We start from the raw sequence: 16,554 nt of genomic DNA, 5'->3' as shown, positions 1-16,554 counted from the left end.
AGGGTTTATTGTCTTTATAAAACTTGTGTAGTAAGCATGCTTTTAAATACTGTTTCATGTCATAATACCTCAGAATCTCTCATATCCCTTGTTTCTGTTGTCTGTGATGTCCTCTCCTACCAACCTTGCTCCTCCAGGTGACAGGCAAATTGGGGATCAGGTACCACTCGTGTCAGAACCACTTTATGACCCTAGTAGAACCTCATGCATGGCCAAAGGTTTCTTCCCAGTAGCCAAAGCCCACCCCTCTGAGCCTTCCTCCCTCCAACTTCCTTTCCCAAACTTCAGAGTCCATCTGTAACCCCCACCAGAGAAGTGGTCTCATTAACCAGGTGGCTTATTTACCCAGGAGCACCAAACTGATGGGGGCACTTTTCTCCTTACACTTGGATATAAATGACTTCTAACTCATTTCAGAAATCAATCTGCCCTCAAGGGCAGCACATTCACCTTCTGTTAGTCTGTTAGGGATATCCTTCTTTAAAGTGCCACAAATGTGGGATTCAGTCCCAGATAAGGAAAACCACAAATATTTGCAGAATAGCAATGATGGCCCCAATTGTTAATCAATTAGTCTTTGAAAGGGTTAAGTTTCACTCAGAAACACAAGCTCCTGTGTGTTTTACAGGCTTTACAGCTGCTTCTAACTGGCTCTCCTGTTTGATTTTTGACTACTTTGCTATTTATTTACTGAAGTGGTCGGCATCCAACAAACCCAGGGCCTCCCCTGTGCTACCCACAAGCCCTTATTCTTTACAGGTACAGTCTGTGCCCTGGCCTGGGAAGTGATGTTATCTTTTCAGAACAAGCGATGACTCTGATGGGGTACCTGGCCACACATCCCCACTGGCTCCCTGCAGTGGGAGACACCTCACAAACGCCTCTCAAGGCCTCCCTCTCTGCATGTCAGTCTGCCATTTGTTTCCTGCATTCTCGGCCCTCTGTCCTTGTTCACTCGTCTTGGTTTGGTTTTGGTTTTGGTTTGATACAGGGTCTCTCTATGTTGTCCTGGCTGGTCTCAAACTCTTGGCTCGTGTGAGCCTCTTGCCTCAACTCCTATTTGCCACCATGCCAGGCTTATTGTTCTTCCTGGAAGAAGTCAAGCCTGGCTCTGCTACAAGGCCTTGAAGCTTGCTGTTGCTCAGATGCTCTTCCCGGTGACCTCTGCAAGGCCACCTTCATCTCAAGAGCCACGTCTCCGTGGGTTACTCACAGGGTAATTCTGCATCCCAACAGAAGGCACACCTGTTCCTTAGAATAACAGGGTGGCTCTTCTCCAGGTGTGATCAAGGTCTAAACGCCTCAGGTTATCTTATCATTCGCAGATAACCAAGGGTATAAATCAAACTGGGACTACAGTGGTCAAACAATGCAGGACTTGCACACAGCCTGTACACACATGGTGCTTTCTTCTCTCCACAGGTTATTTTCAGGGCTCTGTCACCGCCATATGACATAGAAAACCCTTACAGTACCAGAGTTCAGGAGCAGCTGAAGATCACCAACCTCCGTGTGCAGATGCTCAAGAGACAGCCCTGCCCTTGTCAGGGAAACGACCTGAATGCCAAGCCCCAACACTTCACACACTACGCAATCTATGACTTCATTGCCAAGGGCAGCTGCTTCTGCAACGGCCATGCTGATCAGTGTGTACCTGTTGATGGCTTCAGACCTGTCAAGGCTCCAGGAGCATTCCATATGGTAGGTAACAAAAAAAAAAAAACCTAGAAGTTATCTTCGGCTTTGGGGACTATGATCTAACTTCCCTGAGCTGATATCTGCCTAACAGTGCTTCTCATTTCCTCCTTGGTATCCACCCCTCCCACTCCCTACTCAACCCACAAAGTACTACTGACTTGTTTTTGAAACTTCAATTTTGGAATTACAGTCAAGTGTGATAACTAGATTCCTTGGGAAACATCCATGGCAGTTTTTTTGTGCCATGACCTTTGGATCTGAAGCATAATGTGAGCAATAGATCTGAAGCGTAATGTGAGCAATAATGCAAAGCAGGCATAATCATATTTGCAGCATCTCACACGCGAGCTGCCTTTGGCTACGGTAAATAGGGACCACTGCTGAGATTATGGAGTGAGGAAAACAAGGTCTTCACTTCAATGTCTGGTGGCTTTTCTGCCCATCAGTAGGACGAGTAGCAATTCTCTGTGAGAAGCAGCCTGAACTCCCTTCGCGGGAAGGCAGAGCTAACTTCTCTTACTTCCACGCTCTCAGAACACAGACAAACGCCTCACATTCATTTCCCTGCAAACGTCCTTGGGCCCTCCCTTTGAGAGCGTAACTTCCTGAGACCAGGGAATGTGTTTTCAGGATATCCATATGCTCAGGACCCAGCAGGTTACCTGAGCTACAAGCAGGTGCACAGTAAGGGAATATAGAACACAGAAGAAGATTTAAAAGAAAAAAAAAATCGGTATTGGTCATCTTTCCTATCCACCAAAACAGGAAAGGTCTCGGACATCAAGTACTTCAGAAGTATGGGTGGAGTTAGAAAGAAAGAAAAAAAAACGAGTAGGAAAACTCTTAAGTCTTTTTTTTTCTTTATCTTTTCGAAATTAATTTTTAGCTTAGCATACAAAGTAACGGATTTCACTGTGATATTTTCACACTTGCATGCCGTTATACTTTAGACTTATTCCGCCTCTTCTCTTCCCCTCCTCAGCTCTTGCTGTCTGTCTCTCCTCCCCAGAAGTCCTTGACACATCCATTCTATTTAGAAATTTTCTTCCAAAATAGTACCCTTTCTGCCATTCTGACACACACACACACACACACACACACACACACACACACACACAGGTGCGTATGTACATGCATACATATAAAGTCTAACCCTAGATTCTGCACATGAGAGAAGGTATGTGCTGTCTTTATGAGTGGGGCTTACTTTATTTAACACACACACACACACACACACATGCACGCATGTATACAGGTGCATATGTACATGCATACATATAAAGTCTAACCCTAGATTCTGCACATGAGAGAAGGTATGTGCTGTCTTTATGAGTGGGGCTTACTTTATTTAACACACACACACACACACGCACGCACGCACGCATGTATACAGGTGCGTATGTACATGCATACATATATAAGTCTAACCCTAGATTCTGCACATGAGAGAAGGTATGTGCTGTCTTTATGAGTGGGGCTTACTTTATTTAACACACACACACACACACACACGCATGTATACAGGTGCGTATGTACATGCATACATATATAAGTCTAACCCTAGATTCTGCACATGAGAGAAGGTATGTGCTGTCTTTATGAGTGGGGCTTACTTTATTTAACACACACACACACGCACGCATGTATACAGGTGCGTATGTACATGCATACATATAAAGTCTAACCCTAGATTCTGCACATGAGAGAAGGTATGTGCTGTCTTTATGAGTGGGGCTTACTTTATTTAACACACACACACACACAGGTGCATATGTACATGCATACATATAAAGTCTAACCCTAGATTCTGCACATGAGAGAAGGTATGTGCTGTCTATATGAGTGGGGCTTACTTTATTTAACAAAATGGTCTTCCATCCACTTTCTTGCAAATGTCACGATCTCACCCTTTACAGCCCAGTTCAATTGTACAGAGTTTGTGCATCTCATCACCCAGTCAGCGGCTGACGGTCTCCCGGGCTGGTCTCCTGGCTAGTTAATTTTGTTGCAGTATGGTTCAAATACAAATGACTGAGATACTCCAGACACAAGTAACTGATTCAGCAGGGATGCCCAACATTTTGGCTTCCCTCAGCCAAATGTTGTCACCTACAAGGGTCATACTTGAGACCTGCACAATCAAATCACATGACAGGAAAATAAAAGCTCATAATGTTATGAGTACCTTTTTGACTTGTGTGCTGGCTGGGTCACATTTATGGTATAGCAGAAAGCAGGCTGCCTGTGGGCTACACTGTGAACATCTGTCAACCAGAAAGCTCGTGTGAGAAAGAGTGCTCCCACATCTTGGTGACTCATGGAAAGATGCACGGGCCTTTTGTTCCCTCTGCTGTCTTGTTCTCCAAGCCATGCAGGACTACGTCCCAGCAGACTCCTGAGAAAATGGACAGACGGAAGCCTTGGGGCCCCAGCACATGGCACAGAAAGGGTACTCGATGAGTATCTGTGGAAGGAATGACCTTTTAGACAACAAGAACCCCTTACCAACCAGACTAAGTTGCCAGAGCAGCGCATTTGAGTGCACAGATTTGAAAGCAGTTATTTCTTTTTCTTTTTCATTCTGTTGAAATCCATAAGGAAAAATTACTCAAACATAACTGATTTTTTAAATATAGAAACTTTAAAGTCAAATTATTCTAGACAATATTCTGTCACCCAGAGAATTATCAAACAATAAAGGAAAGCTGAGCGACTGAGAAAGAGAGATCAGATAGTCAGTATCTATCCATGTCAAAAGGATGGAGTGAGCCCAGTTCTACAGGAAGATCCTATGGAATGGAAGGCTTGTCTCCTGACTAGTCTTGAAAGCAATTTCATTTTAAAATAGTCCTAGTTTCTGGCATCTCTGCAGACTGAGCTTCAGCCGCAGGGGGTTAGCCCAATGTACCTGAACTAAGCATGTACCTGACTAAAACAGGGCAGGCCAAGACAAACCTGGAGCTAGCACCAGGAGATGGGCAGAACCCAAGACAAGTGGCCAGGACTGTCAGCCACCGGCTTCAGTCCTGTCTTTAAAACCAGAAAAAAAAATCCATAACTATTGGACACTGAAATGGTTGGACACATGCTCGAATGCAATTTTATTTTATTTTTCTGGATTTGTGAAGAGTTGGTAAGTTGAGTGTCGCTTACCTGAAATACTTGAGACTAGAAATATTTGGGGTTTTTGGATAGTTCCCATATACACAATAAGATTATCCTGGGAATGGAGTCTGAATCCTAACATGAAATTCATTTATGTTTAATGTGGACCTTATACACAGAGTGTGAAGATAATTGTATACAATAGTTACAGTGCATCCATGTTTAGGCCATGACCCATCACATAGGTCAAGTGTGGAATTGTGTACTTGTGCTATCTTAACGATGCCCAGAAAGTCCTGGATTTGGGATTCAGAATGTTGGATTAGGGGTGTTTAAGTTGTTTTAAATTTGGAAATTGGGGCTCAGGAAATGACTCAGTTGCCAAAATGTTTGCTGAGTAAGCATGAGAGCTTGAGTTTTGATCCCTGGAGTCCAGTAAGAAGCCAAGCATGGCAGCACACGTCTGCAACAGGGCGGAGTAGAAGTGGGTGGTTCCTAGAACCTCACTGGCCAGGTAGCCTAGCTGAATTGCTGAGCTCCAGGATGACTGTCTGAAAACGAAGGTAGAATGAGGAAGACATCTAATATTGATCTCTGGCCTCCACATATTTTGCACATACATGTACACACAAAAATATTTACACCACACACGTACAAATCCTAAATCTGGACATTGTTGCCTCTTTTGACTTGCTGAGTTCTTATTCTTAGAAAGAATAATCCTTGACCTCAGTGGCACATACAATGGTCAAATGTCATTTCATGTGTGCATGTTTGTCAACACTATTTATTGTATGCATTTGACTTACAACAACAGCTGGATTAATAACGTATGACTTCAGAGTGGTGTCTGGCCTCTTAAGAAATGTTATTCTTTTATCGGTCACTTCATCATAGGTATGTTCATATAAGTGGGAGTCGTTGCAGCACATTCTTTTTTCTTTTTTTTTCTCTTTCGGAGTAGCTCTTGACGTGTAGTTCCTGAAACAACACTGTCCACATTTCCCATCAGCTTGTGCAAAGTGCAAATCTTTAGACTCTATCCTGGAGTGACTGCATCAGGAACACTGGGGTCTGTTGAACAAGTCTTCCAGGTGACCAGGGCATTTCAGTCTGAGGTGACTGGTTTAAAAGCTATGTGCAGCAAACAGTGATCCTAGGAGTCACTATAATAACAGAGTCTGATTTTCTAGACTAGATTCTTTTCACTAAGATTTTGGAAAATAGTTTTTTCTTTTCATTCTATGTGTATGCATGTTTGGCCTGCATTCATCCACATGGATGCCTGCTGAATCCCCTGACTTGGTATCCCAGATGTTGCAAGCCACCGTGTGGATGCTAAGACTCAATCCCCAGTCTTCTGCAAGTGCAATAGATGCTCTCCACAGCTGAGGCTGTCTCTCCAGCCCCAGGCTAGAATTCTTAATGGATGATGGTAGTGACTTAGGGAAGTTCATGGAAATGACTCCTGTCCTATTGTCTTAAGCTATCTAAGACTGCAGTGTCATTCCTTGTCTGTAGAAGGGAGATTCCAGTAGGCAGCTACGTGTCTTTCAAGAATACCACTTCCTCCCTCTTCCCAGATCCATCCCAGCCAGCTTTTACCAGCTGCATTTCCCTTCCTTTTTCCAGAAGGCAGAACATTGCAGTGACTTAGCCAGGAGCGCCAGCCAGCCATGATTATGACTCATCACAGCTTTCACTAGGTTCTTATACTTAGCTTCCATATACAACGAGGATAACGTCTGCTTCCATAGTTGCTGCGTGGATTAAAAAGTATGAGGTTTCAGGCTTGGTGATACATGCCTGTGCTCCCAGGCCTCAGGATCCTGAGGCAGGAGGATTCCAAGCTTGAGGTCAGGCTGGACTGTATCCTGAATGCTGTCTCGGGAAACGGAACATAAACCGTAATGGCCGATGTCATCTCTAGGGTAAACACTTCTTTCCCATCACCTGATCTCAGGCACCGCTACTGCTTTTCCTACATACGCTTCTTCCCAGTTACAACAAAAATAAAGCAAGGCTTATGTGCTACTGGGTGTGTTTACAAGGCTAGGGGGTTTGTGGCTCGAGGAACTGTGCTTTGACTCCAGCCTGTTGAGAGCCCAGAAACTATGCGAGGGGAAGACCTATGGCTTCTTCTCTTTGCATCTGAGAACTCATTTAGTTCCTAGTTTTTTGTCTTTTTTTCCCTAGTAGCTGGTGATTTTACAGCTGTTGGATGATGGATGGCAATGAAAAGGAACATGGAAGTTTTTTTGTTTTTGTTTTTAACTGAAATATCCAATCCACTGGATAACACCAGATACCATGGAGTACCATGGGAAATTAATTAAATGCCTTGAGCTATGCTTGTTAAGGTGGATTTATAGTTCATAGTGAGAAACACATTTAAAAAGAATTATTTTGACTACTGCATTCTAAATTTAAGACTCAATACTGATATTTGGGAAACCATACCAGCTGGGTTTGTGGACAAGGTAACCTAGTCAGCTAGCAGTGTGAGGTCTGCTTGAGACTCATTCAGTAGTTTTTTGTTTTGTTTTGTTTTTGGTTTGGTTTGGTTTTTGAGATGGGTTTCTCTGTGTAGCCCTAGCTATCCTGGAACTCGCTCTGTAGATCAGGCTAGCCCCAAATTCACAAAGATCCTCCTGCCTCTGCCTCCTGAGTGCCAGTATTAAAAGCATGTGCCATCACAGCCCAGCAATAGTTTTTTGTTTGTTTGCTTGCTTGCTTGTTTGTTTTCTTTTTGCAACTGAATATGAGTACACTTATGCATGTTTGTACAACTCAAGTATCATAAATACAAAACAAATTTAAGTCCACAATTCCATCATCTTTCAAAAATATCCTGTATTATAAATAACCCCTGAGATGGCCCAGGGGTTAAGTGTACTGGCTGCCATCCAGGAACCTGGGTTCTGAGTATCTACATGACTGCTTAAAACAGCCTATAACTCCAATCCCAGGGGATTCGATACCCTCACTGGGCCTCTGTAGGCACCACACACACACAAGGTACACATACATGTATGTAAGCAAGACACTCATACACATAAAATTAAAAGAAAAAAATGAATAAAAAGAAAATGCTGTTTGTGAAATATATTATCAGAAAACTAATCTTTAAGGTTTTGTGAAAAAGAACAGAAAGTTTTAAACAATGTTATTAAATGACATGTCTGAATTGAGATTTTAAAATCATTTTTCTACAGTAGGCTACATATCCATATTTGGAAGTGAACATCTGTGGGTTAGTTTTAGGTCTTAGCATATAAAAAAAAGCAAAACAAAACAAACAAAAAAAACAAACAAAAAAAACCCCACCAAGCTATCATGGACTATCAATACCAATAATTGCCATTTATTGGATGTTTGTGTTATAACAAGTCTTGGGCTATCATGCTACAAAAGCCACTGAATTTAATCTTCACAACAGCCATATAATATATCATCATTTTTTTTTCATAGAAGAGGAACTAAGGATTGTTGCTCCAAAGGACGCTGTAACGATAATCGACACAATTACTGAAAGTAAAACTAAGTATTTATTGTAGAAATTACTCACAAGATACCAAACAAGTAACCCAGATGAGCCAAGTAGTCCCCCCCTGCTGCCGAACCGGAAGCCGAACTCCGGGACAAGAGACCAAGACTTCCTGTGTGCTGTCTTTTATGCCTTCCCCCGTAACGCCCCCTAGCCATGCCCAAAAGTGGGCCTGGCTAGTGATGTAGTTCACCGCCTACATACGTATATGTCTTTACGTCCGGCCGTATACATCTCTAGTCATGCCTAAAGTGGGTGTGGTTAGCGGTCTGGTAAACCACCCTTTTATTACCTCATCTGTATGCGCCTCTAGTAAGTCACATGGTTAATGGCGGCATACAGACTTCCTCCTACAAAGGATGGAAATGTCTACTGGCTTCCCAAAAGCTACTAAGGGGATGGCCACACTAAATTTACCTGTCAAGACTCAAAAGCTCATTCTCTTATTGTTATACTGTGAAAGACATGAATCCAATTATGGCTAACTGGCTAAGAACGGAGGAAAGAGGGAAGGGAGGATGAGAGGGAAGAGAAGATGATGATGGGTTATGACAATGCACTGTGGAACCTAAACCTAGTAAGGATGGAAGAGAGGACACACAAGTAAAGAGTTTAAGTGCCCTATAAAGCTCTTGACATCCATTATTTCATGTGATGCTTGGCACATTGTTTAGTTTTTTGAGACAGGTTTCAAGACAGCTCCGGCTGTCTTGGAACTCACTCTATAAACCAGGCTGGCCTTCGACTCACAGAGATCTCCCTTTGCTTCTCACGTGCTGGGATTGAAGGCATGCAACACCACACCAGCCAAGAAAAAAAACACAACAAACAAACAAAACAACAACAACCCCTTATTGGAAGGACTCTTATAGAGATAGGAAATCTATCCAGGTTGTCTACCTTTAAATATGGCAGGCTATTTTAGGATCAATCTCCTTCTCTTCCATTCATCAACCAGTGAAATAGTCCAAAGAAAAGAAAGTTTAAAAAGACAGAGAGAAAGAAAGAATGTAAGCAATAACTTGGATATTGGAGTTGAACATCTACAATGTAAATAATTTACATGTGGCTGTCTTTTAGGGTTTAGGGTGATGGCTATCCCTCAGTTGATTAGGGAGAGGATTTTCTGGATCTAAGAGCCTTTACTTCCATCTGTGGTCCTACACCATTTTTTGCGGCTGACAAAAGCAGCCTCCATCCCAGTTGTTTCATTTGTCACACAAAGACCTGGAAGAATAGGTGGCCCTGTCACCAACATGATGGCAATGTATTCCTAACATTAAGGAGACATAAATCCGTCCCATTTTGCCCAGGTCGTGTGAGACCTTTCTTAGTTCATGTCAAGGTCTTACCCTCTTGTTCCAACACCCTTGAGTTAGCAGATAGCTCTGCCAGCTGTCCTTTGACAACGAGCAGTCACTCAGAGTGGTGAGGGACTACAAAGTGGCGTTAAAAAGTGTTCTGCACTCGTGAAATAATACCTTATGGGGTTTCTCTCAAGACCGCTCATAGAATACGTAAATGTCTATTTATAGACCTTCAGTTATTTCACAGTGAGGTAAGGTAAGGGGATAAAAATACCTGAAAGCTAAGATGCTGATGTCATAGCCACCACTTCTAACAGGGGAATATAAAGTCAGTGGAGAAGTGAGGTAGAGGTTCCAAAATGCTCATTCACCTTTTCAAGAGTGTGATTTGAAGAAATCATAGCCATATATTTGGGTCAAAAATTGGCAATGTAGAAAAACGAAAGCAAATCTCATAGTTTGAACTACTAAAAATGGGGAATGGACAACACAAATTTGGCATTTTCTTTCTTTAAAGTGCCCGCTGGTAGGTAAAGACCATCTTTATTAAAGGGTCGCAGCATTAGGAATGTTGAGAACACTGCCTCTTAAGCTTCATATTGATTGCTTAGTGTTTTCGGTTGATTATTATTGTGGTTTTATGAAAGCAATACGTAAAGAACAAAACATATTCTAGAATCACCTCAAGAAAAGATAAATCCTCTCAGGAAAGCATTGCAAACATTTGCAATCATACAGATATTAACAATGGTCAGAGGCACACTTCCTCAAAGAATGCTAAACTGTCTTCAGTGCTTCTAATAATTGGAATTCTCTAAAGTTATATAAAGGAAAAATACATAGTTAATTCCTGACACCAACAGTGTTTTTCCTTCTCTCAGTCTTTTGTTGTTGGAACATGCCCACTGAACAAAATAATGGTCACTGTGCCATTGTTTTTCTTAAACTTTTTTTCAGGATAGAGGTGGAATAAACATTCTTGGAACATTTTTAATGTGATTTTTCTTGGTTTATCAAAAACATAACAGATGTCTATTTCTATTTTTTAATGGATTTTAATAATAAAATTCCACTTTAATCTTGACTTAACTCACTTTTTCTCCCCATAAAAAGTGTTTGTGCGAACACAGTGAAAGGAGGTGTTCCACAGAGGCCAGAAGAGGACATTGGAGCCTCTCAAGTTGGAGTTCCAGGCCTTTGTAAACTGCCCAGTGTGTGGACTAGGAACCCAGTTCTAGTCCCTTGCAAAATACAGCAAGCACTCTAAAACTGACCCCATAAGTTGTGTAACTTTTTAAAAAACCAAATAACTTACAAATACGATCACATATATTATCTTAAATACATCATTTATTCCTCAAAATAATATATAATACTGGCTTTGTAGTTAATTTATTATAATAGATATTTTTAAAATTCTTTTCCTATTACTTAAGTTTCATACTATAGAAATTTGTGTTTTTAATTAAGATATACCTTTAGATAATTTTTGTTCAGGCTTTGCACTATTTTTCTGTTAGGAAAAGAAGTTATACTTTTATTAAGGAAAAAAGAGAATGGTATGTTCTTGTTTATACAAGTTTATTCTAACTCAAATCTAGATGACTATACAATTTGAAACTCAGTTTAACATCAGAAAATCAACCAGCGTAATCTGCCATAACATAAGCAAAAGGCAAAAATCTACCTCATCTTCTCAATAGATGTGGGGAAAGCATTTGACAAAAGTCCAACATCCTCTCAAACATAATGACGAAAAGCACTCAGTAGACTAGGACTAGAGAGGCCATCCTCCACACAGTAAAGGTTATCTACATTGGACAGCACACATAATGGTGGAAAAACAGAGCTTTCCCTCCACTCTCAGGAATGAGACAAGTATTCCTGTTCTCACTGCCTGGATAACTTTGTGCCGGAAACTCCAGGCTAGGCAAATAGTACAGATAGAAAAATTGGTAGACATGGAATTTAAGGCCATCCTCTGTGGTAAAGAGAGCTGCAGTTGCAGAAAGCCTGAGACTCTGTCTCAGAAAATAAAAACAAAATAAAACAATACAATGAAAAGGACAATGAATAGTCTGTCCAAAAACTGGTGAGCATATTTCAAAAATATATTTGGACCTATACCACACACCTTGCAGAAGGTAACTCAAAATGGACCAACAGACCTAACACAGGGTTAGCATTGTAACCTCTTAGAAAGAAACATGGATTAACTGTGACTTTGCTTTGGGACATTCAGAAGCACAAGCAACAGCAACAATAATAAATAATAATAATAACCTTTTATCTCAACACTCAGGAGGCAGAGGCAGATGGATCTCTGTAAGTTCAAGCCAGCCAGGACTACATAGAGACCCTATCTCAAAATAAAACAAAACAAAATAAATACATTTGACTTCATTGGAATCAAAAACTGCTGAACAAAGGACACTATCAAGAAAGATGCTGGGCGTTGGTGGCGCACGCCTTTAATCCCAGCACTCGGGAGGCAGAGGCAGACAGATCTCTGAGTTCCAGGCCAGCCTGATCTACAGAGCCAGTGCCAGGACAGGCTCCAAAGATACACAGAGAAACCCTGTCTCAAAAAACAAAAAGAAAAGTGGAAAGATGGTCTAAATAGAATGACAGGAGAATTCTTCCAAATCATCTCTCCATGAGGTTCTAATATCCATAGTGTATGTAAAGAATTGTCACAGCTCAACAGCAGAAAACCAACCTAGTTTTCAGAGGGGAACACCCACGCACAGACATTCCTTTAGGGAATTCACGCAAAGGGTCGGCATGTGTGCGGAAAGGCTCTCAGTATCTTGAGTCATTTAGATGGATACAAATCAGAACGACCATGAGACACCACTTCACATTCGCTACACAGCAGTCACCAAAAGAATAAACAGTAACAAGTGACAGTGAAGACATGGAGAGCAAACTGACAGACTGCTGAGGAGAGCAGTCCGGCATTTCCTCAGAGGCTTGAAGACAGAGCTGTTGTGTGATCCAGAGATGTTTCTCTCCCCTGTGAATTGGAAATATGTTTACATGAGATCTTGAACATGAGTGTTCAAAGCAGCGTTATGCGTAGCAGCAAAAGAGTTGATTCCACACAATGCCTCTCACTTGATGAACACAGCACACCCATAGGCCAGTATCATCCAGCCTTTTTTTAAAGATTTATTTATTTATTACATATACAGTGTTCTGCCTACATGCCAGAAGACGGCATCAGATTGAATTGTAGATGGTTGTGAGCCACCATGTGGTTGCTGGGAATTGAACTCAGGATCCCTGGAAGAGCAGTCAGTGCTCTTAACCTCTGAGCCATCTCTCCAGAGCATCCAGCCTTAATAAGGAATGAAGTTCCAATACACACTTCAACACGGCTAGATCCCGTAAACATTAAACTACGCAAAAGAAGCGAGACACAAAAACCCATGGTCTATTTTTCCCTTTTACATGAAATGTACAAAGGGGGGAAAATGCATAAAGGCAAAATAAGTTGGCCAAGTGCTCCGACTCAGCAAAATGGGGGCGTGCCGGCCTCATAGTGTACTTTTAGAGAGATGGAAAGCTCTACACTTGTGTTAGCTTGCACAACATCTTCTATACTGAAAACCGTAGTGTTACACCCCAAAAAGATGAAATTGGCAAATTCTTTGGGAATATTACCTCAAAAAGAGAACACAGCTGTTACAACAGTCTCTCTGAATCAAACCCAGCGGATGTCCATAGAAGAATTTGCACACTGGATGTATTTCTTTTCTAGTCTTGGTCCTAAAGCTAGCTGTTTAAAAAAAACAAAAACAAAAACAAAGACAAAGACAAAAAAAAAAAAAAAAAACTGTGTCTTTGAAGGAGACCGGAGCTTTCACTACCTGTGGCTGCTGTTTCTGGCCACACTCAGATGAGCACAGCTTTTTTAACAGTTCTGTCAGAGCTGCCAAGCGAATGGAACTTTTAAGTGACTTGCTTCTACCTCAGTCTTTCCTATGAGCACGCCTAAAATAAACACAGATTACACTGTACAGCACTCATGAAGAAACAGTCGATTTTCTACTATGAAGAGAAGTCTTTGAATAAATCAGTTCAACAGCAAGAAACTGTGGAAGAACATATGCCCTAGCAACTAGCTTCTTGTGCTACAGTCCGAGGCTCATTTATCTCAAGCAAGTCAACTTCTGTGACGCCCTCTGCACTGTATAGAACACTGAGTGACAGACAGACAGAGCTGTCAAGGAAGAGGAGAAACGGTGGGAAATTCAAACTAGAATGAATTAAGAAGGGGGAGGGGTGTAAGAGAATGCAAAGTAGTTGGTAGCAAGGAATTTTCCTTTAAAATAAGCCAAAGCTATGTGAGCACATTGAACAAGTGTCATTGAGGTGAAAAGTACTTAGTAAACCACCACGCTCTCATAGAATTTTCCTGCCCCCCACTCATTATGAAAACTCATCTAAATCCTAAAAGATGTTGAGCAAGATCCTACAAAACCTTCCTTCAGCCTCACGACAAATTGCTTCACAGAAATCGCTTACAAAATGAGTTCTATTCACTCTCTCTCTCTCTCTCTCTCTCTCTCTCTCTCTCTCTCTCTCTCTCTCTCTCTCTCGTTCTTATGTAACACAGGATGGCAACAGCGTGTGGGAAGATGCATGTCACTAATTTCACTGTAGCTATTCCCTCCTGAGATTGTGAAATTAAATGACTGCTAAGAAACTGAAATTGAGATCTTCCTTTTATTCCCTCAAAGAGATTACATCATAAGCAGCTATTTTAAATATTCGTGGGAAGGATTTAAAAAACAAAATCCCCTTGATGGCATCAGTGTTCTAAGATAGAACTTGGGGTGTCTGGAGGCCTCTTGGGGAGTCTGTCTTGTGCGCTGCTGAAGATTTGCTATGAGAAGTATGAAGTGTGACGTCAAATGAAGAAAACAACACTTAACAGAGCCCTGCAGGCACTCGAGACAGCTGGGTGGCCACTAGCATCTGTCCCCAGAACTGAGTGAGCCTGGCGGTCAGGCACTAGTTTGAAAGACATTTATAATTAACTGTCTACCAAGGAAGGGCTTTCTTATACAAAGCACTATAGGAGATTGCAGGGGAAACGTAGCAGTATTTATCCAATTAAAAAAAACTCTTTGCTGTATTATTAGAAGTTAAAGAAACTGGAAGGTATAGAGCCAGCTTCATAATCTGAAGCAATGGGGTCTCAGATACAATAAAAGAGGTGTCAAGAGCATGTTACTCTACGGCCGTTTCCTGCATGCAGATCTAAAGCCCAACAATGTGTACACACTCGCCCAACTCACTTGGATGATTTAGTTAAATAACATATCTGTAGACAGAATAAGTTTAACTTAGTACTCATAAATATTTTTTAAATCCACTGGAAGCAAAAAAAAAAAATAATAAAGAGTTCTCTGTGATGCAAAGAGGGAGAAATGTGGGGTCCCCTCCTAAATCAGCGGAGATATCATCTTATCTAAATGCCTCTTCAGAGCCTCCTGGGCTCTGCAGTTCAATGGTGTTATTTACACTTTTACATCAGAGAGAGGATCAAGCACCTAGTGATGCTGAAATGAAGAAGCTATCAGAATTATTTTTGTAAAAATATAAGACATTCAAAACTCACTTATCTTTATAAAACATGTTGAAATCCTATCTTTAGAAGTAAATCCTTAAGGACTTTCTTTTCTTCTGTTTGTTTTTTTTTTAGACTGGGTCTACACCATTTAGCTCTGGCAGATATAGAGCTGTCTAGGCCTGGACTGACCTTACCTTGTGGTCCCCCACCTCCGCCTCCCAGAATGCTGGGTGTCAGGTTGTACACAACACACTCAGCCTTTTTATTATTCTTATTCTTCAGAGATAGAGTGTGCCCCAGGCTGCTCCTGAATAGTGGTATTCATTCACTCCTGCCTCAGAGCCCCAAGAAGCCGAGACTACAAGGACAAGCCACCAACCATGTTTGGCTTCAAGTAGTCTTTGAAAAACAAGAAAAAGAAAGGAAAGAGGGAAGGAAGGAAGGAAGGAAGGAAGGAAGGAAGGATGGAAGGAAGGAAGGAAGGAAGGAAGGAAGGAAGGAAGGAAAGGAGGGGGAAAGGGAAGAAAGGAGAGGGGAAAGAGACAGAGGAGAGAGCGAGGGAGAGACAGCCATAGATTGAGTCTGGAATATGGCTCAGTTGGTAGAGCACTGTGGCAGTGACCAGATCCTGTCTCCACAAAACAAAACAGCCACTTCACAGATACCAAAGTTAGATTATCAGAACCAGTTAGACGTTATAGCAATCAAATGAAAATTTTAAAAATATACACATATTTAGGCAAATACAAAAATACAGAATGCTGATGTAAGTCAGGCATGGTGGCCCAGACCTAAAATCTCAGCACTTGGAATGCTGAGGCAGGAGAATTGCTTCGAGTGAGAGGCAAGCCTGGACTGCACAGTAAGTTGAAATAATAATTTGCATTCTTTCAACACAACTTACTCTCTAATACAACTGATTTGGACTTCTATGGCTAAGAAACATTTGAATTACTGGTTTTCTATAACTTATATCAATGTAAAACAGCTCAATGAAAATAAAACTCAGAATCAACCCAGAAAGCTTCACTAGCTAGGGCACTAGCATTTAAGAGTTTTTCTTCACAGCTTTTTTTTTCCAGCACAAGGAATCTGACTAAGTAAATAGAGGAGGGGACAAACAGATCCTTCAGGGAGTGAAGTTTCCAAATGAAGGCTATCTGGGCCTCTACTGTCCACAACTACAAACAGAAGTACTAGTGATCCCCGGCCTAAAAAGGAGAGACTTGCTTTGCTCTATTTAATTCTCTACAAAGTAGAAGAGCATCTCACTTTACAATTACTTAAGAGCCCAACATTTAAATTGCTCTGTTCCC

General features: G+C 41.4%; 1 protein-coding gene across 2 annotated transcripts in view; it reads left to right on the top strand.

The window, feature by feature from the left end:
• The window catches only part of Ntn4 (netrin 4), a 98,432-nt gene that overhangs the window by 34,868 nt on the left and 47,010 nt on the right, over positions 1 to 16,554 (top strand). For both annotated transcript variants that reach the window (XM_013111922.3, XM_013111921.3), the window contains exon 3: positions 1,423 to 1,701. In XM_013111922.3, the coding sequence (XP_012967376.1) occupies positions 1,423 to 1,701 (279 nt within the window). The remainder of the gene's footprint in view (positions 1 to 1,422; positions 1,702 to 16,554) is intronic.

This window comes from Mesocricetus auratus, unplaced genomic scaffold (genome assembly GCF_017639785.1).
Source record: "Mesocricetus auratus isolate SY011 unplaced genomic scaffold, BCM_Maur_2.0 Super-Scaffold_100011, whole genome shotgun sequence".
Taxonomy (NCBI): Eukaryota; Metazoa; Chordata; class Mammalia; order Rodentia; family Cricetidae; genus Mesocricetus; species Mesocricetus auratus.
This window is presented reverse-complemented; position numbering and strand designations above follow the sequence as displayed.